The sequence below is a fragment of the Drosophila erecta genome, unplaced genomic scaffold, assembly GCF_003286155.1.
Source record: "Drosophila erecta strain 14021-0224.00,06,07 unplaced genomic scaffold, DereRS2 tig00000000-arrow-pilon, whole genome shotgun sequence".
NCBI lineage: Eukaryota > Metazoa > Arthropoda > Insecta > Diptera > Drosophilidae > Drosophila > Drosophila erecta.
The window spans coordinates 2445280-2467894 of record NW_020825194.1 but is presented as its reverse complement, the minus strand read 5'-3'; the positions used below and the strand labels follow the sequence as shown (position 1 = coordinate 2467894).

Here is a 22615-nt window from a genome sequence, read left to right as displayed (position 1 = left end):
TAATATTTCTTTATTAACTAAAACTTCATCTATTGACGGGGGAGTCTGCTCCTCTCTAGCCGCCATCAGCTGTTGTACTTTCACCGCATTCATTTCTCCGCAGCGGCGAAAACATCGCATTCCAAACTTGAAAAGATCTCCCACATCCTTGTACCCTACAAATAAGATAACGATGGCTGCAACTTCTCCGGTGATCATGCGCGTCATGGCGTCCTCGATCAGCACCGCCAAGCGGGCTGGCGGAATCATCCGCGACGTGCTCAAGAAAGGCGACCTAGGCATTGTGGACAAGGGCAAGAACGATCCCCAGACGGAGGCAGATCGCTCTGCCCAGCGCTGCATCATCGCCTCCTTGGCCAACAAGTTCCCCACCGTGAAGATCATTGGCGAGGAAGGGGGATCTGATCTGAATGTTTGCGACGACTGGCTGGTTAACGAGTTGGATGAGGGATTCCTGCAGCAAAGTTGTCCCACTGAGTGGAAGGATGTCAAGCCCGAGGACTTCGTGATTTGGGTGGATCCCCTGGATGGCACAGCGGAGTATACACAGGGTGCGATCTTGAACTATGTGTATAGCTCCTTATGTATATAAAACCTACTCCTTTCATCCGCAGGACACGTGGAACACGTGACCGTCTTGATCGGCATAGCTGTGAAGGATGCTGCTGTGGGCGGCATCATTCATCAGCCCTTCTACAAACAGCCCGATGGCGAAATGGGTCGCACCATTTGGGGCCTGAAGGGTCTGGGCACGGGAGGATTCACGGCGGTGCCCGCGCCAGCCGGCCAGTTCATCATAACCACCACTCGCTCGCATTCCAATGCCCTGCATCAGCAAGCCCTCAATGCATTCGCATCCACGGAAGTTCTGAAAGTCGGAGGCGCTGGGTTCAAAGTGCTCCAGTTGCTGGAGGGCAAGGCCCATGCCTACGTCTTTGCCACACCAGGATGCAAGAAGTGGGACACCTGCGCACCCGAAGCCGTTCTTGAGGCCCAAGGCGGCTGTCTCACCAACATCAACGGCGAGCACTACGCCTACAATGCGGATGTGGAGCACGTGAATCGCCAGGGAGTGCTGGCTAGCCTGGGACAGAACCATGCCGCGCTGGTCGAAAAGATTCCCGCCGAGGTGCGAGCGGCAGTGGGAGCCAAGTAGGATAGCATTGAATTCCAGCGCTTTATTAGTTTATTTGCACTAAAAGTAAACACATAAATTAAGCAATAACAGGTTAGAAATTTGGAAATTGTTAAAACTGGCAGCAAAATGCATTCTTTATTTATCGAAACTGCCGCTGTTGTTGCTCTGTGTGCTGCTGTTGGCCACCGAGTTGTTTAGGTAGCGATTCCGTTTGGCCTTGGCCATTTTGCAAGAGTTTACGGAGGCCGCGAAGCGCAGCGACTTGACGGACTCTTGGAAACAGTCTTGGAACGGCGAGACGTTGATGAACATAAGTGTTTTCGAGTTGCCGCCCAGCGAGGGCATTAGGAGGTGCGTCAGCTTAGAGTTCCTGTACGGTATGTGGTCCTGCTTCTGCAACAGCGCCAGGATTACGTTGGTCAGCTCTGATAGCGAGCGATTGATGTTCTTCGTCTCGGTCATGCGCGTGCTGGTCTTTGGGGACTCAGATCCGGCCAAATCCACCAAGTTTATGGACCCCACCGAGATCTCCTGCTTTTCGGCATGACGTCCGATGAGTTCCAGCTTGGTAACTGCGTGGGAACGGGAGGAGCGCTCGTTGCCAGCTGTCGATGCGGTGGCCCGGTTCATCTTGGCCGTGTGCATAAGGTGGCGCAAGTGATTGGGATCCAAAACCGTCTCCTGCGTTATGTTGGAGACGTAGATGTCGTTCTTGTTATTCTTGGCCATCCGAATTTCCATATCCTTCTGTTCGTTGCTCAGCAGATCGTACAGCACCTCGTTGTAGATCTCCAGAAAAGTGGCCTTGATCTCGTACTCCCAGCCCAAATTGCGATATCCCCGGATGGAGTCGAAGAGTAGGTCCACCGTGCGCGGTATGACGCCTACACTGTCCGACACGCCGTCCATCGTGTAGGTCTTGCCACTGCCCGTCTGTCCGTAGGCAAAGATGCAGATGTTATAGCCATCCAGGGCCGACTGGATGAGCGGCGAGACCATCTCGAAGATGTCCGATTGCGAGGAGAGCGGGTGAAAGACCTGGTCGAAGGAGAAGATCTGCTGGCCCATCTTACACTTGGCCTGTGCGTCAATGCTCTGCAGCTCCACGGTCGACTCGTCGTGGTAGGTCCAGGTGCAACAAATGCGGTTCTCCTCGGACTCCAGCGGCGGTCGTATTCGACAGAAGACCCGAATGTTGCCGCGCAGGTCCATGACCGTGTTGTGCAGCTCCTTGCGCTCCATGTTCGACTGGAAGAGCTGTTCCTTGCAGACCTCCAAATCGGCGGCCTGCTGCTCATTGCAGCGCAGGAGTTCCTCGGTGCGCTGGCGCAGATGGACCACTTCTGTGCTCAGAGCAGCGTGCTCCGTTTTTACTTTCTGCAACACATTGTTGTTAAATTTAAGCAGAGTTTTTACTTAATTAACTACTAACCTCATGTATTGCCTGCAGCTCGGAGAGCTCCTCTTTGGTCCTGCCCAGCGTCGAGGTGATTGTTTCAATTTTGGCGGTATGCTGCTTCACCTGCCTCTGAAGACACTCGTTGTCGCTCTGGATGTTCTTCAGCGAGCTCTCCGCCTCGATGAGCTTGTTCTGCGTCTCCTCCAGCTGCTGGGGCATGGACTCCAGCTCGCCCATGTCCTCTGTTTGCTTCTCGTACTTCGTCTTAAGCACCTTGTGCTTTTCCAGCAGATCATGGAAGCGGGCCTTGAAGTCGTAGGGGGCGATGCGCTTGGTCGTAGCAGTAGCTGCGCCTCCTGCGGAAGAACCTGCGGCAGTTCCTGCTGGTTTCTTGGCGGCTGCTCCCACGGCAGCTCGAGGGGCAGGACGCGTTACTGGTGGTCTTTTGACAGCTGTGGAAGTGGTTGATGTGGCGGCCGCAGGACGTACTGCTCGCTGGCTGGGGGCAGCGGGTGCACCGCCCAGGCGGGACACTTTGCTGGGAATGCTGGGTAATGAAGGAGCAGCAGCAGTGCGCTTGTTTCCACGCAGTTCGTTGATGTCACAGGCGCTGCGACTGCGTCTCAGCTTGGCCCGGTTGCCCATCTTCATGGGCTCCGGAGAGGCGGCACGTACTATCAGAAATGAGCAAGGATTAAAGGGGAATCCTCTGAATGGCGGCTTCCTAACTCACCTCCTCCTGCGCGGCGCTGCAGAACCTGGGGCAGATTGTTGAGGTCCCTTGAGAGGGGCGGCAGCACGTTGCCGCAGTATGTCTGGTTGGCATTGAAGGCGCCGGCTCCACCAGCTCCACCTCCTCCTAATCCTGCGCGAATCCGATCTGTGGGCAGCACGGTTTTCACCGGCATCTGGGGTCGCTTGATGCCCGACGGTTTTGGTAACCGCGATTCCATCGCCAACTGAATTGAAGACACGTCTAACACTTTGAAGATGCTTTTATCAATTAATTTTGCGTTGTTGATATTCATACAAGCGACGCCGTCGATTCCCGCCGTTATTTTCGATTGCAGGGATGCACGGGGGCAGTGTGACCGTTTGACGGGAGAATACGGCGTTGCCAGGCTGGCCGACTTCCAGTTTGTCAATCAGATGTTTTCAGTGCTGCTGCTTTGGCCATCGGGCATGAATTTTCGCCTTGACTCGTGCTTTTCGCAGGTTTTCCGCGAGTGAAATTCACCCAAACGGGTGTGAAAGACGGTGGCTGTCGCATACGAACCGACCATTGCATGGAAAAGTCGCGGCGGACTGTTTAACAGCCCGAAGAGTGAAGTATTGTGCGCAGCACGAGTAGCGTTGCCGGACGGTTGCGGCAATCCGGGGCGAACTTCTTAAGGCGGTTTGCTTTGTTTTCGCGAGCTTGTGCGGTGCAGAGGGAGGCCGCGCTATTTCTAAATTTATTTGTTGCCTCAAAAAAGCTGTGGAAACTGCGTTCCAATTGGAAAGTCGGTGCGTGATTGGGGCGTTGCCAGACCGCTCGCTTGTCTCACGCGGCCGTCACTAGTTTGTTTTCATTCGGATTGGAAAAGGCTCGTTCCCGTCGAACTGATTTTGTGAACATAAAATTGGCTTCTCCCACGTCCGTCAATCCCCTAGAGATGTCGGGGCAGGCGGAGCTCAAGGAGCTGGCCATGTTCGAGCTGCGCCCGCTGATCACGAACATCAGCTGCAAGCTATCCGCGGTGACAGCGGGCCTGGACGAAAAGCGGCAGTTCCTATGCCTCGTTTCTGAGGAAAACGAGATCCTGCTGCGCTACATCAGCGCCTCCTCCGGCCAGGAGGTGGTCAAGATGATATCCTGGTTCCGCAACCGCGTCATCCACGACATCTGCTTCGATCCGGCGGGCGTTTGGCTGCTGGTGCTATGTGAGTATGAAAGCATGAGAGTTTGAGCACCACCCACTTTTTTGTGATGGGTGGTGGGTGGTTGCGATGGTGGTGCTGCTAAAATTACTTTGCCCCCATGTGTGCGTGTGTGGCTATTGATTTTCTGCTGCCTCCCCTTTGTTTTGATTTAACGATCGAATGGAGCATTTACTTGAACACCATTTATCCACTGCTCCATCAACAGGTTTCGACAACACACTACACATCGTGCCCGCCCTGGCGCTGGTGGACAAGGCCCATGGACTGGCCGCCTGCTCGCTGTACAGCACCACCCAGGTCACCTCCTACATCATCCCATTCGTGGGCCCCCACGAGTGTCCCAACTCCAAGAAGTGCCCCAATCACACCACCGGTCTGGAAGAGTCCACTGCGGAGCCGGTGGATCAGTTGGCTGAGAATCTTGAGCAGGTCAGAGTGCAGGAGGGTGAGGAGGAGGAGCCTCTTGGCCACGATCTGCCCGAGCACATGTTGGTGCGGAACAGCGGAACTGAGGAGGCAGTGCAGCCACTGCAGCAGCAACAGCAGCAGACGATCGATGCCACCGGCAATAGTCAGGTGATGGCAGCCTCCTTCATGGCGTCCAAGACCTGCCCCTTTCCCTTGTCCGTCGTCTGGTGGAAGACCAACAGTGGACAGAATAGGGCCATTATTGGCTACTCGGATGGCTCCATCTGCTTTGTGGGCCTGAGTCCCAACTGCCCCATGATTGCGAGCACTGCCATCGAAAACGGATCTGTGATGCGCCTGGTTATCTGCAAGGACAAAGCCTACGATGGCGTTATGCTGCTGGTAAGGATTTTGTCCACTTATTTATGTTTCCAGATGATAAAATATGATTAACCGTCTTTCAGATAACTTCCTCCCTGAAGCAGCAGTACAAACTTCTGCTGGAGCAAAAGGCAATCAAGTACGTCTATCCCGGAGACAGTTCCCCAACAACTCGCGAGGGTGCCTGGCAGATCGTGATGTCCGTGCAGGAGAAACATCAAAATGCAGCAACAGGCGCCCGACAAAGCAATAGTTCCGATCCGGCCTCGGACAGTAGCCAACTGGAAGAGGATGTTTTCGCGCCTCCGTCCAGCGATGATGCGGGATGCAATGGTCCAGCAGCAGCCAGCTCAGACTCGTCCGCCGTCCCGGCATCCGCAGAAGCTGCCACTGCAGATGTGCCTCCACCACCGGCGCCACCTTCCTACAGTGAGGCAGTGGCTAGGCAATCCGGCGAGCAGGGTGGCGTCCGCTTCCAGCAGCAACAACTGCCAGCTGGCAGCATGGATGGCATTCTACCCGCGACAAGAGCCCGCCTGGCTTCGCTCAAGAGTCTGGGATCGAAGAAGCTGCAGGCCATCAAGATGCGACTTTCCGATCAGCGGCAAAAGTTCGATGAATGTGCGTAAGCTGAAGTAACAAGATATTGGTTTTTTTACTCCCTACTTTAACATATTTTCTCGCCTACATTATTATATAGTTTATATTTGTTAATTTAAATGCTGTTTTATTGTGTATTTTATATTTGTTTATTGGTGTGCAGTTTTAAGAGAACTGTTGCATCTTTTGAAGCGTCGCTTGCTTGAGTTTGCACAACTCTCACACTTGACAGACCAAGTAGAAACAGCTCAATTCCTGCACTTACATGTAATGGTACTAAAAGTAATATATCCCATTTGTTCCAGTTATGCCCGACTCGACGATGGGCTCTTTTGCAATCATGGACTCGCCTTCGGTAACGCCGGAACCACTCGGCACCACCTCCGGATCCTTTTACAACATACAGAACCTGCGCAGCACCTTTCTGCTGAGCGCCCTGCACAGCAATAGTCACAGCTTGACCGTGCACAGCATCGACATCAGCCTGAAGCCGCTGTTCGTTTACAAGATACCCAAGCACACCCAGGAAATACTCATTAGCTCCAACATACTCTATGGCATACACTACGTGGACCTGCACTGCCGCAGCAGTTCGGCGGACTTTACAGCGGCATCGTTGATGGAGGATCCGCTGGTCGCGAACACGGAGAAGGAGAACCGGGACGCTGATATTGAGAAGTTGGATCTGGCGGAGCTGAGCGTCCAGAAGAGCGATTCGACGAGCGCAACCACCACGAACACCTCGAGCCTGGATCAAAGCGATATGCCCAGCAATGCCATCAATGCCGTGTCCGTGATCAGCAGCGCAATGGCCTCTCTGCATACCTCCGACGAAGATGTAAGTTAAAGGCTTTTGGAAAGATGTTTATTCTCTAATTAACACTCTTATGGTTTCGGCAGCGCTTTAATAATCTGGCCCAGCTATGTCTCTTTCGCTTCGAGCATGAAACTGTGCTGCATTTATATCAGATGGCGCAGTATCGCAATCCCGCCGCCCAGCCAGAGACGCTTACCAAAGAGGAGAAGGCCAAGGCTTTTGAGCTGAAAGATATCCACACGCCCATGGATTATGTGCAGTTCTACGAGACTGCGGATGTTAGCAGTGAGTTTTCTCTGCGGCAAATGGAGATTATGCAGTCCGAGTTTCCGAAAATTAACTACGATCCAAGCTATGTGATCACCAATAAGAATGTATACACCATACAGCTGAAGTAAGTTTTCAATTTGTTGCACGCCAAAGTCGCTTACTGAACTGGAAATACTTTTTGCAGAAAGGAGCCGTTCGAATTGTTCCTGGATGCCGCATTGCAAAACGAGTTTAACCAGTGCCGCGACTTCTGCAACACCTTCGACCTCTCCTTCGAGCAGTGCATCGAGTTTGCCGGCGATTATCTGCTCAGGCGGAAGAAGATTACTCAGGCCCTGCTCACGTACAACAAAGCGCGGGTGAAACCGATACGCACTGCCTTGAAGCTGGCCATGTACGGACACACCTACGCTCTAATGCAGCTGAGTGCTATGGCCCTGAAGTCCACATATCTGCTGCGCTCGCGGTACTTGGGTCACCCGCTGCTCAAGGGTATTTTGGGGGACATTACCTATCGCCACTCAGAGGATGTCCGTGTGATCTTGCCCGAGAAACATGAGCAGGAGGATGTGAACAGCGGCGTCTTCTGCAGCGATTATCACTATGGCGTGGACGAGTCGATTAGCGCCCTTCAAATGTCGCCGTCTTCGCAGTTCCATTTGGCCAACTTGTTGCTCATCACGATGGCTGAGAAGGCAGTGAACGATAAGAACTATACACCGCTGTGGTAGGTGCATGAACTTTATCTGTGGACACTGCGTAACTATTATTATGTTGCAGGAACTTTTTGGTGACCAATAGCAAATATCACACCAACATGACGAGCATTGTTCTCTGCCAAAGTGGACTCTTCTCGTCGGCCATTATACTGGCTAAAATACGGGGCGTATGCCTGGATACTTTCAATGCCCTGATCAGCGTGGTGGCCCAGGAGTTTGGATGGTACAACGAGCTGAACGTCTGCCTGTACAATCTCAGCGAGAATATATTTATGGAGACAATAACTTACTTGCCGCACGTGTCCATGGATTACTTTGCTTTCATTCAGGAGAAGTTGGATCACATAAGACCGTGTGTGTTGCAGGTAAGCACAATATTTCTATATGTTCCACAGTTTACTTACAATAATTAATTTTTTCCCAGCGCCTGTCGAAGCAACTGAATCCTTTTTCGCCCGCTCTAAGACCCATTGTATCCCACAATAGTGATTGCGCGCTGTCGAACGATAACAATCCGCAGTTGTTCGAGTTTTGCAAGAGTCTAATTGAAACCTATCTAGCGGTGCTTATTCATATGGAATCCCAGCGAGTGAAGCATGATTCAATTGTAAATGCTTTATCAAATTTCCGTATCAACTATGAAGACAATCAGGCAAGTATTTCAGCCATTTTCCGGGCATGTCTCACGTCTATTTGGATTGAAATCCTTTAGTTCGCCATTGAATCATCGCGCTTCAAACCGATCTCAGCTGGTTGTGCCTACTGCGCTTGTGTTGTGGATGGTACCGCCTACTTCTGGGGCTCCAGCGGCATTCCCAGTTATTACAGTGCTCAGAAGTCAACAGGTTCGATCAATGGTTTATAAACAATCTTTTGGTACTTATTCACACTCTTATTTCAGAGCCACCTGAGCCCGCTCACGCCGTCAAAAGTCTAGATCTCCTCTCCCAGCTCAATTTGCAAGTGCACGCCATCAAGTGCGGTCGTCAACACACACTTATTCTAACTAATAATGGCGTAGGTTTTGCAAAAACGATCTCCAATGGGTTCTGCCTTAACTTCCTCTGCTATTTTCAGCTCTACTCTGTGGGAAACAACAACCTGTGCCAACTGGGCATAGGTCGACATATGCAGATGGCCTTGCAGCCAATGCTGGTGACCGCGTTGGATGGCATGAACATAACGATGCTCGAGGCGGGTCAATATCATAATGCGGCAGTGGCCGATGGGAAGCTCTATATGTGGGGGTGAGTTTTGAAACCGTGCCTAGTGAACTAAGTTATTAATAAACCATTTTCAGATGGGGCGTCTATGGGCAGCTTGGACAGGGAAGCTGCGAGAATATAGCTACTCCACAACTAGTCAGTTTTTTCAAATTTAAGGTGGGTGATTTAATCCATTTGCACATTTAATCTTGCTACATGAATGATCTTAATGTTACAGAAAATATTACAAATATCGCTGGGGCATGCGCACACCTTGGTGCTGTGTGGAGCACCCAACAGCCACATGGAGGCTAACTACTGCGGCAACGAGCTCTTCGTATTCGGCTCCAATCACTTTGGCCAGCTGGGCACCGGCAATAGTGACCACGGCGACACCAAGACGAACCTGCCAGTGCGCCTGGAAGTGGGCGGCTGCAGCCTAAGACTGATACACACCAAATTTTTTACCAATGTAAGTTAACGAAGTGAGAGAATTGGGTTCCAAGCTACATTTGTTATGCCCACAGTTAGCTGTAGACGAACAGGATCGTCTGTACACTTGGGGTAGTTCGCCGCAGGCCTTGCGTCTGGCCAATCAAATCAAGCGGCGCGCCAATGCCAAGCAGAAAATGGAGGAGAATCAGCAGCGGGAGCTGTTGAGCAAGCAACTGGAGGCTACCCTGCTGCCGGCACCCATCCCAAATACCAGCACTCTGGTGGAGCCCACCACATCCTATGCGGCGGTGGTCGCCGGCGCCACTCCGAAGGCCACCAGCAACACCAAAGATTGCCAGAAGGCGCAGAACGAGGCTGCGCCATCAGATGCTACGGAAACAATTGCACCGGCGTGTGCAAAAGCGGCGCCACCACCAGCCCCCGTGGCTTCTCCGCCAGTGCTTGTCCCAGAACCAGATCCCACGGAGCATCTGACGCCCCATCTAGTGGACACCAGCGAGGTCGCAGGACGAATCCTGCAGGTAATTAAACCACGCTCTAGCAATAGCTTGCTTTATTAATATAAAATCGTATAAAATCGTTCTTTAGATCTCCAGTGGCTTGTTCCACTTCTGTCTGATCTCGTCCAGCTGCACGCTCTACACGTGGGGCAAGAACCTGGAACACCAACTCGGCACCGAGGACAAAGATCGAAGGGCGGTGCTTAAGCCCTCGCCCATCGACAGCATCGAGCGTCCGATGTACGTAGACTGTGGTTCGGATTTCACGCTGGTCATGACCACCGATCACATTGTGCGTGCCTTTGGCGGCAACTCGAATGGTCAGTGCGGCCGAGACTTGGGACCCAGTGTGGAGAGGATGCGTCAGAGGGTGGTGTGCCTTCCCACGACTAAGCGACTGATGCGATTCGAGAGCCAGTGCGTGGAAGCACCGGTGGAGATCAATCTGCCGAGACCGCGCATTCGACTGGACCAGGATCCGGTCAGATACCTAAAGGTTATGCCGCCATATCAGCCGCACTTCTTGCAGCCGGCAAACATTAGCTTCGATCATCACTGCTCGGTGGGCACTCCGAACTACAAGAGCAGCACGGAGCACGCGGCAACCGGTCAGGACTCGGACGACATGCTGAGTAGCCTCGAAAACCTGAGTCAGAACGATGCCAGCTTCTCCTACAACGCTCCTGTGCTGGGCGATGCCCACAGTTCGCTGGATATGGACTACACACCCGAGGAGCAGAGCTACGTGCCGCTGCCAGAACAGGCATTGGGTTCTGGAATGCCCGCAAATGCAGAGCAGTTGCTGGGCCGCGATGATGATGATGGCAGCACCTACACGCAGAGCACCGAGGGAATGGGGGAGTCATCGCTGCAGCACCTGCGCCATTACATCCACTACTGTCTGTACGCCTTTCACGGGTTGTATAATCCCGACAAGATTGGCGAGTGCGCCCGTCCAAATCGCAACGAGTACCGCATACGCATCTGCATGCTCAACTTTCGCTTCGTAGAGGCCTTCCGGCTGTGCCTGCAAAGCTGCGATTCCTCCCAGCGCACCCTCAAGTTGTTCGAGTACTTCAGCAAGGACACGGGCTATGTACCGCTGAGGCGATCCGATCTAAAGCACCTCATCTACCACCTGTGTCTGCACTTCCTGGAGCGCAAGTTCGATATGCTGGAGTGCGAGCGGTTCTTCATGGGCGATCTGGACTACTACCTGCTGGAGCTGGCCTACGTGTTCTACTTCAACAACAACAACTCGACGCTGGAGCAGAATCTCAATCAGAAGTTCAAGCAGCTCATCGCGGCAGCGGACAGCAATCAGGCAGCCACGTCCGCCGGCCAGGAGCTCGAACAGCTGCAGGACACCGACGTCATATTCGATAGCTTTACGGTCAAGTTCAAGACGATCCTGTGCCAGCGCCTGCTCAGCTACTCGGACTGCGAGGCTGCCAATTAGCAGTGGCTGAGCCCTGGAGCCTCGTTTCCGGTTCAGATCCTGGATCCTCTCACGTTTCGTTCAACACGCATCAGCTGAGGGCCCGTCGTTCGTCGTCTGTCTTGTTTAATATGTTTCGTTCGGTCCTGGAACCGGGGACTGCCCCAAGCACACACAATCCCCAGACTCCCAGGCCCCATCTTCCCTTACATGTTTACGCGTAACTATATATATATATACCATAATTGTTGTTTGCGGTTATTTATACATCAAATGCTTTTTACAGCGCTGTTATTTAAACGAAATATTTAAGACAAACAAATTGTTTAAAGAATCCAATTTTTGTAACGCTTTGTTTGCCATTGGCTACGCCTGCTTTTATTTGTTTACTCAATAAACTACACAGAAATCGGAGAAAGAAAGTAATCCAAAACTGCTCATCGAACAGATCCACTGAGGCTGCAGGATATACACATGAAACATACGGAACATACACATTTTCTTTTTTTTATTCGATATCGATATTCAGCTTGTGATTTGCAATTATTTAATAAAACCAGAGTAGCAGTAATATAATTATATACACACCTAAATGATTAACAATAAAATACGTTTATACAAATAAAAGTGAGTCGAATCTACAACTTGAGCTTGATGTTTTCCGTGGTCCAGCGCTTGCTCTGCAGGCTCTTCAACGCATTCTCGCAGTAGAACTGCTCCTCGGAACGATCGGGCAGGGTGTCCTTGAGCTGTTGCAGCTCCTGGTGCTGCTTCAGCGCGGCCATGGCATCTACGACCGCCTTGATGCACTTCACCCGCTGGGCCAGCGCCAATTTCTCCACGCTGTTACCCATCTTCGAGAGGAAGAGCTGCAGAACGGTCGACGGAGCCTGCAGCTCGTACAGCCGGAGCACGGCCAGGGTCAGATCGAAGCTAATGTGAAACTGCTTCGTCTTCAGCGGATGCCAACTGGGCACCCGCTCGAATATGCACTCCAGATCCGCATAGGCCTGTGCCTGCGCCCTTTCATTGAGCGCCGTCCACTCGTATTGGGCCGGGGAGATTTGCTGATCGGTGGCAAATCGCTGAGGGGACACGGGTTTCAGCATATCCTGCTCTTTCCAATTGCTGTTCACCTGGCAGCAGGCATAGAGAACTTCAACTGGCGTGGGCTGATCCCGCAGCAGCTTGCCGAGACCGCTATCCTTCTCCATCAGCTGCTGCATCTTGAGGGCAGCGTGGAAAACCTGCTCGTAGAGAGGTATCACACCCACTCCCGCTGTGGCATAGGCATCCACCAAAAGCTGGAGGTGTTTCTTCCTGATGCTCGCATCTCCGGAAGCCAGCGCTGCCTCAAACTGCTTAAGAGCCGCCTCTTGGTGGCGTCCAAATAGCTGCAGTAGCTCAATATAACCCGCCAGGTCGCCGCTCTCCTTCAGATAACTCAGATACTGCTCCAAGGCCTTGGGCCTATCCCTTAGAATGCCATGGAACTGCGTGGTATGGAGAGTTCTCTTGAGGAACAGCAACACTGTGATGACGGCATGACCACCGCCTTGTGCCATCAGGGTGTCCAGCAGCTGCTGCTTCTCCTGCAGTGACTTGAACATCTCCAAGGGTGCTGTTTTTCCCTGCAGCAACTTCTGTGCGGTGACTTCCAGATTGGGACTGTACAGGGTGCTCTGAAGCTGGCGGCGCAGCAGCTTCAGCTCCTCCTCCGGCGAGACGCCCTTGGGCAAGACCCTGTCGTCAAGTGCCTGCTCCTGCAGCACCAGTTTCAAGGCCTCCTCGCTGAGAATGGATTTGATCGAGAGATTCAGGGCGACGCTGTTGTTGAAGCTGGCCTCCGAAATGGTGTCGTCGGCGAGGATTCCATTACTGGCCAGATCCGGGGCGAGGTCCACCTCGTCCTCGTCGTCGAAGCTGAACGCTGCGCGGGAGGATCGGTTCCAATAGCTTTCGCTGTCGAATTGCAGGTCCATTGTTATTAATTCGTATTATTTGTTATGTTTTTATTGTGATATGAGTGTGGCCGTGCTAATGCATATACCGGTTATTGCATTGACATGGTCGCACTATTTTCTGCTTTTCAAATATTTAAAAGTGGCTTCAGTGAAATCCGTTATGAAAAAGTTCTTAATTGTTTTTAATTTGCGTTAAATCTATTGATTGACACAGAAAAAGAAGCAATTTAGAATTTAGAACATCTTTCTAAATAGCTGGAAACGGGAACACATATGATTTGGGCACTAAACTAGCAACGGCTAATACAGCAGCACATCAAGTTTCATCGTAAACGCTTTTCGCTTACTATTCATAAATAGTTTGCATTTTTATGAATCTTAAAGTTTTTATTATTTTTTTTTACGATAAAATGCGCTTTACTTCTGGGGTGAAAGTATTACCTTCCCCGTTTTTATGCGCTTTTCATGGGTGCCAACTGCTGGAATAGTGAAACTGGTAGTGGTATCACTTTATTTTTTATGATTTATTCAAGACCTTGTTTAGCCATGGATGCAGTTCATCGAGTCGGGCATACACTCCCGGCTTGTCCGCCAGGGCGCACCCCACTCCCCAGGACACGATGCCCACCAGTTGCTCCCTCACCGACAAGGGTCCTCCGGAGTCCATCTGGCAGGCATCCGTGCCACCCTTGAGGTAGCCGGCACAGAGCATCCGATCCGTCACACTTTTGCCCAGTAAGTCCCTGCAGGCCGCCTGATTCACGATCGGAACTCGAGCATACCTCAGACTATCCGAGGGAGCACCATTCATGGACTTGAATCCCCAGCCGGCAATGGTGGCATAGATGCCTTCGGCTACTTTTTTGGGGTTTATGGGAATGGCCTTCACCTACAAAGCAATTGACTGAACTATTAAACAGCTCTTAGCTGAGAGTATTGCAAACCTTTCTAGAAAGCGTTAGGTTTTTGGACAACCTGATGATTCCGATGTCATAGTCCATGGTCTTGGCATTGAACTTCTCGTGGGTATGCAGGTCAGCCACCGAGAATAGTTCCCCATCATTGCGGTAGCGCGACGTTCCGCCGACCTTAACTTTCAGCAGACGACGTGACACTCCGGATAAACAATGGGCAGCCGTTAGGATGGTATGGTTATTTATGATGGAGCCGCCACAATGGTGGATGCCGTACAGCTGTATGGACACTATATAGGGAATGTTGGCGATATCGGCTGGAAAGCCACCGACTATGCGTGGATCTGGCCGACTCTCCAGAGAAAGACACCCAGCAACATGGAGGAGAAATACTTTGCACCATACGTTGAACATCATTTTCAGTTAAACGGGGAAAGAATCGCTTCAAAGTAGGAATGTACGGCTTTTAGAGCGGCCTTTAAGTACGCAAGAACGTGAAAAATAATGAGAAAAAGCATTTCAATAAGTGCCCATTATTTTGTAATTAGGAAGAGGTTTCGTTTATCTCGTAAGATTTCAAGTTCGCCGACAGAATATGACTAAACTTCGTTCGTGTCGTAAGTTATTAGAGCCCGACTAAAGTTCAAATTAGTTCAAATGCCAGAAAAGAGTGGATTTGTGCTTTCTTTCTTTCCAGCTCATTTGTCCGATCACAATCGACATACGAATACCTCTTAGTTTAAGGCACTCCGAGGGTAAGTGGCCTCGCATCTGCTATGAATCATCTTTCAATAACTAGGGCTTTCTTCGGACCGGTTCGCCTCGGTTTTCACATATATCACTCGAATAGCATTAATGGCCAAATTTGGCCTCCACTCATCTATTGTTTGCCCAATTTGTTATCAAAGCACGACCCGTTTTCTCGAGGAACGGACCCATCAACTGATTTGCATTGGCTTGACCCATAAATTTGGAAATCAAACACCGTTTGATGGGCCATTCTAGTCTAACGTGGATATCACGTCGAAAGCGCTGTCTCCGCCAATAAAGTGGGCTATTCAAGATCGCCAGATATCACTGATCTCCATCCATCCAGTGGGATGGTTGGATGGTTGGATGCCTGCCAGTCGAAATGGAGTAGAAGAAAACACCGAACCTAAGCCCACACAAATTGTTATGGTGGATTTGGCCTAAGCCGATTAGGCTAGAATGGGAGAAAATGGGTGACGAGCGATTTCACGCGGCTCATTAGTGAAAGTGAAAAATAGTAAAAACGCAAGCGACAGTTATAAGCCAAAACCCATTATTACGCGTGGCTTTTCTGCCGGCCCTGGGCGCTAACAGGCCCATAAGAAAATTATTTTGGGAGCCATAATGCCACCATAGTGCCTTCCTTTACCTTCATGCTGGCGATGTTAGGAACAGGCCAAGAGAGCCGAAGAGCGCAGACAGGTGCACATTGTTCTCGAGCGTTGACCGCGATCATCCAATGGGTTGCATCCCCAACACGTTCGAGTTGGAAGTGTAGAGATCCCGCACAGGTGATACTCATGCGATCCGAGCCCGACTCGGAAGAGACCCAGAGACGAGCGCTGGCTGGTGTGTTTACCATGCTAACAATTTCTTCTGTTTGAGGTTCTCTCCGCAGCGAGCATCATCCACATCCATCGCCCCGAGACTTTCTTTTGTAAGAATTCCAACTCCAAGACGAACTGCGTCCCGCTCTCTCGCAGTCGCTGGCAGCCCGCTCCCAGAACTTCTTTATCTAATTTTTATAACAAGTCACTCGGCGGCGTGGAAGTCTTCAGTTCTGCGGCGACCATCGAATGGTCAAGTTCGGTGCTCCCTCCAACCCACAATTCCCACTGCGAAAGATCTTGCTCTTGGGCTGCGAAAGTGTTTTGTCTCAGTGTGACTAGGCTAAAAATTCGGGAAAGACTCCGGCAACGAACTGCTTAATTAGGTAATTGTTTGGCGAGCCCATTTGGATATGGATATGGTTATGAAAGCGATGTGTGGCAACAGAGCCGCGCTCATTCCAACTCCGATCCGATCCCATCCGATCCCATCCGATCCCATCCGATCCGCATCGAACCGCTACTCAGAATATGCAGCCACTGCACCGACTGAAGAATAACTAAGAAAAATCTGAACAAAAAATGTTAACCGGTTTACCTAAACGGCAGTGATCGGACTGACGGATGACTAGCCTATGCCAGCGTTCAGCATTGAAAAACGGAGACAATCATTCTGAAAAAGTGAACTGCAAAAACGCACGAAGCAGAGGAAACTGCAGAATGCAAAAGACCGACGCTCCAGACTCGCGATTCCACACCCATTCTTCACCAATCTTCGAGGTTCTGCAGCCAGTCTGCAGCTTCCGTCAAAACATTGGCGAGCATTAGGACGTCCGTCCTGGCCATCGGGTGCTCCACCGACGGATGCCAGCTTCTGGGCCATAATGGAGCTATGCACGCATATAGGCAGAAGGCACCGAGCCAGTGGAAGCTGACACAGTAGATCGTTAGTGGTCCCGTGATTAGCCACGAATCCCGAATTGGCCATAATCAAAGTTTCGCCAAATGGCAAATTAATCTAACAGTGTGAGGCCTGCCGTTGAATTTTGGCAGGCTTTAGTCACCGGAGAAATGAAGTCATTAACACATTCAGAATGGTGAAAGTTTTGCTTTTGGCGGTCTCTCTTGAAGATTGAATTTCTATTGACTCTCGGTGGACCCTTTAATTACATCATGCACCTGGAATCTGAAATTCTGGAATTGGGCTGAATGTGAATGAAGCTGAAGTCGGTCAGAATGGGTGTAGACGCGCTTGGACATAAAAAGAGCTGTAAGGTCGCAGAAACAAAGGTTTCGCAGTAAAAGGCAAATAAAAGAAAAAGTTCGAAAGTGCCAAACGGTTAACAAGTGCTGATTGGCCCGAAACAGTGAACCCAAAAGCGGTATTGTGATGTGTTTACTCGATTGATTGATCCACTTTGTACTGGCAAATGCACAAAGAGCAGAATCTTACTGGGTGCTGATATAGAGAAGTATTCTTTCCAGCATAGCATTTTTCTTTCTCATAAAACTTGGCATAAATCATCAAGACACAACTGCTTTCTCCATTTAGGAAAAAGGAGTTAAGTGTCCTTCAGCACTCCTACTTTTACTGCCCATCTATCGAAGAGTAGGCCTTCGCCCATTTCCTTTTTATAGACCTCGCAGGGCCTCCAGCCCACAATTGGTAGGAAAACCTTAGTGGGCCCCGCATTCTTGGCCCCCAGAAACTACGAGCATTTAACAGTAATTTGGGCAATAAGCGACTGTTCGCACTAATCGATTGTGATCAGCGACACAGTTTGGCGGTGCTATTTCCTTGGGCTGTTCACGTCGATACCACTGGGTACCACTGGATACCGGTTGGGTTTCGGCTTGGGTTTCGGTTTCGGTTGGGGCTCGACCTGATCGCTGCGGGCGCAGCTACCAATACCCATGTCCATGCGTCCATGTACATGCATGTGTCTATGCTCGGCAAAACAGCTTTTGACGATAATCATTGACCCAATTCTTCTGCCGCTTTCTACAAGATTTTTGTACAATAACATGGTCATGGACTCGTTAAAATGCAGCTTCCTGAGTGGCCACTCTTTACATGGCACTGCCGAATGCTGTGTGGTCATGTGCACCAGAGCCCGACGTATTCATGCGATTCCCTATCCCGAATACCTCGAATGAGGAAAGGAAAAGCATAAAACATTCAAAAGTCTTTCAAGCATTTTATCTCTAATTAAGTACGGCTTGTTCTGACCGCTGCAGGGCCTATGAATCATGAATCAAGCGGTGTCTTAACGGTATGTTCCTATGCTTATATATCATCTGCAAAGAGTGGAGCAGCTCGCAGTGCCAGCAGATTGGTTTTGGCTGGAACGTCGCCCCAGCGGATTAGTGTGTCTGGTGCGTCGGCAGTCATGCGTTTCCTATACACTGTACACACCCCACCTATTCGTATCCGTGTCCGTATTCCAGCCTATCCGTATCTATTACCCACCAATTTTTTCTGCACACATGGCTATTCATGAGAATTCATATGGAATAACTGTGTAGCTAGCCCCAGCTATGGCTAAGAACCATATAGGAGTTCTCTTAATACAGTTATCATGTTAATAAGTCATGCTCCAAGTGGGTTCCTAACGAGATACTCGCCAATGGCAATTATTCGCTGTCGTAATAATATTCTTTTCTATAATTGAATTGTTGTCCCGTCTCGCAAGTATTTGTATTAATAATTTTGAAAATTGTCCATTCCTTTTGGGTTCCCTGATTCCTGAGGTTCCTAAAGGTTCCTTGGGTTCCTTGGGCTCGGGCGAAACAAGTTCTACATGGTACTTGGCGAAAAATTAGAGCTCATGACCCCTTGATGGTCTCTCCAGCGAAACCGTCAATCATAAGCGATGCCCATTAACTTGGCTGTTGCGCAAGAGTTTAGCTCAGCGGACCAGAAAAAATCAGGGGATCGCGAGTAGTGGTGAATCTGGTGAATAGTGCACGGGGTCATCGACGTGAGCTCCGCTTCCCAACGGAATGGATCACTGAATAGACTGGACAGACTGGAGTGGGGCTGAGTAACTGGCCATGATATTGTTTCTGCGACTTCATAATTCGCGTTACGCCTTATGGCAAACAAATTAATTTGAAGAGATTGAGACAGCGCCTGCGTAGGCAATTTAGCGCGCTTTATAAATAAAGGTTATCGTTATGGCTTATGACTTTGGGCTAATATAATATTTGTTCTGCCTGGGTTAGCCAGCAGTAACCATTCAAGTTGTTGGGACTTATAGGGGTTCTAGCAAAAGAGAGTTTTGGATCACTTGAAGTGATCTCACTTAAGTAACACTGTCTCAAATGTATGCACATGCCCCGCTCTTTGCAGGCCCCAGTGACACTCTAAAGATGGCCAAGATCAACCTATTGCGACACCTGTTCCTGGCCCTAATGCTCTATAGTGCGGCCACGGCCAAGGAGCACCTGCGAATCCGAAGACAGGCTGCGGAATCGGTGACTGCCGCCGCTCCGAATGCCAGCAAAGTGATTGCCTCCGAGGAGATCGAGGACAAGACGGAGCTGCCCGGCGCCAAGGAGAGCCCCACCGAAATCAATAGGACTGAGAGGCCGGTGGAAAATCTGGAGACCCGCAACTCGGCCTTCGATTTGCCAGCTGTCTCGGACTTGTCCAGCTCCCTGGGTTCCGAGGAGGATGGCATCTACTACGATAACGCGCCTGTGGACTGCAATCCCGATCTGGTGGGCTTTGAAATAGTGACAGGGTAAGCGATGATGGGTTGTCATAGCCCCAAATGGTTGCTTGACTGACGAGTCCTTCGCCAGATACGTCTTCTCGGCGCCCGAGAAGCTGATGGACTCCCAGCCGGGCACCCTAATGCTCACTGACTGCTTGGACACCTGTAGGAAGAACAAAACTTGCCAGTCAGTGAACTACGAGACCGGGCTTTGCGTGCTCTTCTCAGCACATGCTGATCAATTACCAGGTAAGCTACTTACGCCGCTAAACAAGCCAGCTCGCGACTTAATCACAATCATTACCAAGGTGCGCTGACAAAGTCGCAGTTCCCCGTATTCACTATCTATGCCCAAAAATCATGCCTGTCCGTGAAGCCCTGCTCCCGAGCCTGGTACGTCGATCGTGTTCAGAACTATAAGCTCAAGACGGAAGTTAAGCGTACCGTGTCGGTGGCGTCAAGACGCGAGTGCTTTGAACTCTGCCTCGGCGAGAGCGAATTCACATGCAGGTACGTGCTCCCAGTACAGTCCAAATACTTGGGGTCCACCCTCTATCAGTCAAGTGAAGCAGAAAGCCCCATGCCCCAAGCCCCAAGCCCAGCCTGAACCGATTACTCCATATTCAACTGTGTCCCCTGCAGATCTGCCAACTATGATCGCACCTCGGGAGCTTGCGAGCTGAGCGAGCTGGATCGCCTGACGCTGGCCGGCTCGCAGGCCTTCCAGGTGAACGAAGGGTCCGATTACCTTGAAAATCACTGTGTCGATGAACCCAACAAGCTCTGCGAATTCAAACGTCTACCTGGTCGCATTCTGAAGACGGTGGACTCGGTCTACCAAGAAGTCAGCAGCATTGACGAGTGCCGGGAACTGTGCCTCAACTCGCCATATAGGTCAGTAACAGGTCCACTTATGTATATGCATGGTCTCCATGCTCTTCGGGGGCATTTATGGGAATTACCTTTACGATCTGGCAATTATAGTAGTTTATTGAATGTGATATCATATCACACCATCCTCGCCCATTCTGCATCCATCACAGGTGCCACTCGTACGACTATAATGACACGGGTGACATGGTGTGCAGATTATCCCATCACAGTCGTGCCACCTTGGCGGATGTGCAGGAGCCCTTCCTGGAGGTGCCCGAGGCGTCGACCTATGAACTGACTTCCTGCTACAATGTGACCATCGAGTGCGGCGGCGGGGACATGCTGGCACGTATTCGCACCTCCAAGCTCTTCAACGGCAAGGTGTACGCCAAGGGATCGCCCAAGTCCTGCTCGGTGGACGTGAAGAGTGCGCTGGACTTCGAGCTGCGGATGAACTACCACGACCTGGAGTGCAATGTGCGCCAGAGCACCGCCGGCCGCTATGTGAACGATATAATTATCCAGCACCATGACATGATTGTGACATCCTCCGATCTGGGCCTGGCCTTGGCCTGTCAGTACGACCTGACCAACAAGTCGGTGAGCAACGGCGTGGACCTGGATGTGCGCGGCGACATCGTGCCGGCCCTCTCCGAGGAGGTAATTGTGGAGTCACCCAACGTAATCATGCGGATCACATCGCGAGACGGCTCGGATATGATGCGCTCCGCCGAGGTGGGCGATCCGCTGGCTCTCAAGTTCGAGATCGTCGACGAGCAGAGCCCCTACGAGATCTTCATTCGGGAGCTGGTGGCCATGGATGGCGTGGATAACTCGGAAATTACCCTAATCGATTCAAATGGCTGCCCCACCGACCACTTCATAATGGGGCCAATTTACAAGGGATCGGTTTCCGGCAAGATGCTGCTCTCCAACTTCGATGCCTTCAAGTTCCCCTCCAGTGAGGTGGTCCAGTTCCGCGCCCTGGTCACGCCCTGCATGCCCAGCTGTGAGCCCGTCCAGTGCGAGCAGGAGGACACCAGCGGGGAGTACAGGTCCCTCTTGTCCTACGGACGCAAGCGCAGATCGCTCAACACCACAGGTGAGTAGTCCCCAGTGCATCTGAAACTTTCCCCTATCTAAATGGGAAACTACCTGTTTCGGATAGATGATCATCCGAGGCCACGTCGCGACATCGAGAGTTCAAAGAAGTCCGCGCCCAGCGACATGCTGCTGGTTCAGTCCATTCAGATTACGGACAAGTTCGGATTCAAGCAAGATAAGCAGGAGAGCGGAGACTTTTACGACGGAAATGAGACCACATTCACTGCCAACGAGGAGGGGCACGGATTCTGCGTCAACGCCATTGGTAAGCCCGCTTCAGTGGCCATAAAAGCGTCTTAAAGAGCCACTCTGCCAGCTGGCAGATGACCGGATTAGTGGACTATAATAGCTTGATGATAACCTCGTACTCTTTTCCCTTTTATTGCCTTCATTATTAGGTCTTATTACGGCTGCCACCATTTTCTTGCTAACCCAGTTGGCCGTGATCGCGATCTGGACGTACTGCTACCAACGTCGCCAGAAGCTGCAGCCCTACCAGCATTCTTACTAAGCAGATCCAGGCGGCCTATTTTGGCCCATTCATTTACATAGACGTCTAAGCTTCACAAGGTGCAATCAATATTTACGCAAGGTTATGCCAACCCACTAATGCCACGAATATCCGTACGAAATGCCCGTCGTCCTGATACTACATCCGCTATTTGCCTTATCTAGTCAGTGCACGATTTTAGAGAAAACGAATTGAAAATGAGATTGAAATCTGCGTGTCTTGCGCGGTGGAGTTCAGATTGCTTGCATTGCAGCCTTGGCGTTTTGGGTTTGAGTACTCCCCCAATGGAACGGATTCCCCACTTGCAAAGGAAGTTCGACAGAGCACGGAATCCTTGAACTCCCTTTGCGACTTCGGAAGTCGAACGGTTGACATTTGTAAAAACTAATGCATATTACATTATTCCTCGTCTAACTGCCCCTCCCCGTCTGTATCGAATTATATCGACCTAGCCTAGTTAAGCACTATAATTTATTGCATTTCAATGACAGTTTGCTGTTCGCATTGGCCTCTAATTGTACGGAACGAACTCATCTTATTATTATTAAACTTAAGATTTTTAATGAACTACCAGTGCTGTGTGCTTTTTTCGGGGTGCTGCTCATCGCCTTCAGTTGACAAATTGCTCATGCAATAAACATCTCTGAATTTGACTTTCATATATGGAAATCAGCTTTCTATCGCCAGAACAAAAGAGAA

The 22615-nt window shown here is 50.8% G+C and overlaps 6 protein-coding genes across 6 annotated transcripts; 3 read left to right on the top strand and 3 right to left on the bottom strand.

The window, feature by feature from the left end:
• Nucleotides 1–34: 34 nt before the first annotated feature.
• On the top strand, nt 35–1253 carry LOC6554472 (3'(2'),5'-bisphosphate nucleotidase 1). Its single transcript, XM_001981272.3, has 2 exons — nt 35–551; nt 615–1253. Exons 1-2 carry the CDS (start codon nt 173–175, stop codon nt 1154–1156), a joined length of 921 nt encoding a protein of 306 aa, XP_001981308.1. The 5' UTR covers nt 35–172; the 3' UTR covers nt 1157–1253.
• On the bottom strand, nt 1164–3984 carry LOC6554471 (protein claret segregational). The gene is made up of 3 exons (XM_001981271.3): nt 3271–3984; nt 2571–3211; nt 1164–2515 (listed from the first exon to the last, which is right to left on the bottom strand). The coding sequence occupies exons 1-3, from the start codon at nt 3563–3565 to the stop codon at nt 1274–1276; spliced, it is 2178 nt and encodes a 725-aa protein (XP_001981307.2). The 5' UTR covers nt 3566–3984; the 3' UTR covers nt 1164–1273.
• LOC6554470 lies at nt 3671–11876 on the top strand. The gene is made up of 15 exons (XM_001981270.3): nt 3671–4460; nt 4666–5270; nt 5333–5870; nt 6155–6687; nt 6750–7060; nt 7121–7663; nt 7717–8020; nt 8080–8307; nt 8368–8500; nt 8557–8672; nt 8733–8902; nt 8956–9037; nt 9099–9332; nt 9388–9837; nt 9905–11876. Exons 1-15 carry the CDS (start codon nt 4193–4195, stop codon nt 11273–11275), a joined length of 5886 nt encoding a protein of 1961 aa, XP_001981306.1. The 5' UTR covers nt 3671–4192; the 3' UTR covers nt 11276–11876.
• Nucleotides 11748–13303, bottom strand: LOC6554469 (vacuolar protein sorting-associated protein 16B). The gene has a single exon (XM_001981269.3). The coding sequence runs from the start codon at nt 13234–13236 to the stop codon at nt 11893–11895; it is 1344 nt and encodes a 447-aa protein (XP_001981305.1). The 5' UTR covers nt 13237–13303; the 3' UTR covers nt 11748–11892.
• A 262-nt stretch (nt 13304–13565) lies between these two features.
• On the bottom strand, nt 13566–14598 carry LOC6554468 (trypsin-4). Its single transcript, XM_001981268.3, has 2 exons — nt 14163–14598; nt 13566–14107 (listed from the first exon to the last, which is right to left on the bottom strand). The coding sequence occupies exons 1-2, from the start codon at nt 14547–14549 to the stop codon at nt 13736–13738; spliced, it is 759 nt and encodes a 252-aa protein (XP_001981304.1). The 5' UTR covers nt 14550–14598; the 3' UTR covers nt 13566–13735.
• A 1302-nt stretch (nt 14599–15900) lies between these two features.
• LOC6554467 lies at nt 15901–22249 on the top strand. Its single transcript, XM_001981267.3, has 8 exons — nt 15901–16095; nt 19062–19455; nt 19517–19677; nt 19737–19938; nt 20071–20322; nt 20472–21403; nt 21470–21670; nt 21804–22249. The coding sequence occupies exons 2-8, from the start codon at nt 19082–19084 to the stop codon at nt 21914–21916; spliced, it is 2235 nt and encodes a 744-aa protein (XP_001981303.1). The 5' UTR covers nt 15901–16095; nt 19062–19081; the 3' UTR covers nt 21917–22249.
• Nucleotides 22250–22615: the final 366 nt, after the last annotated feature.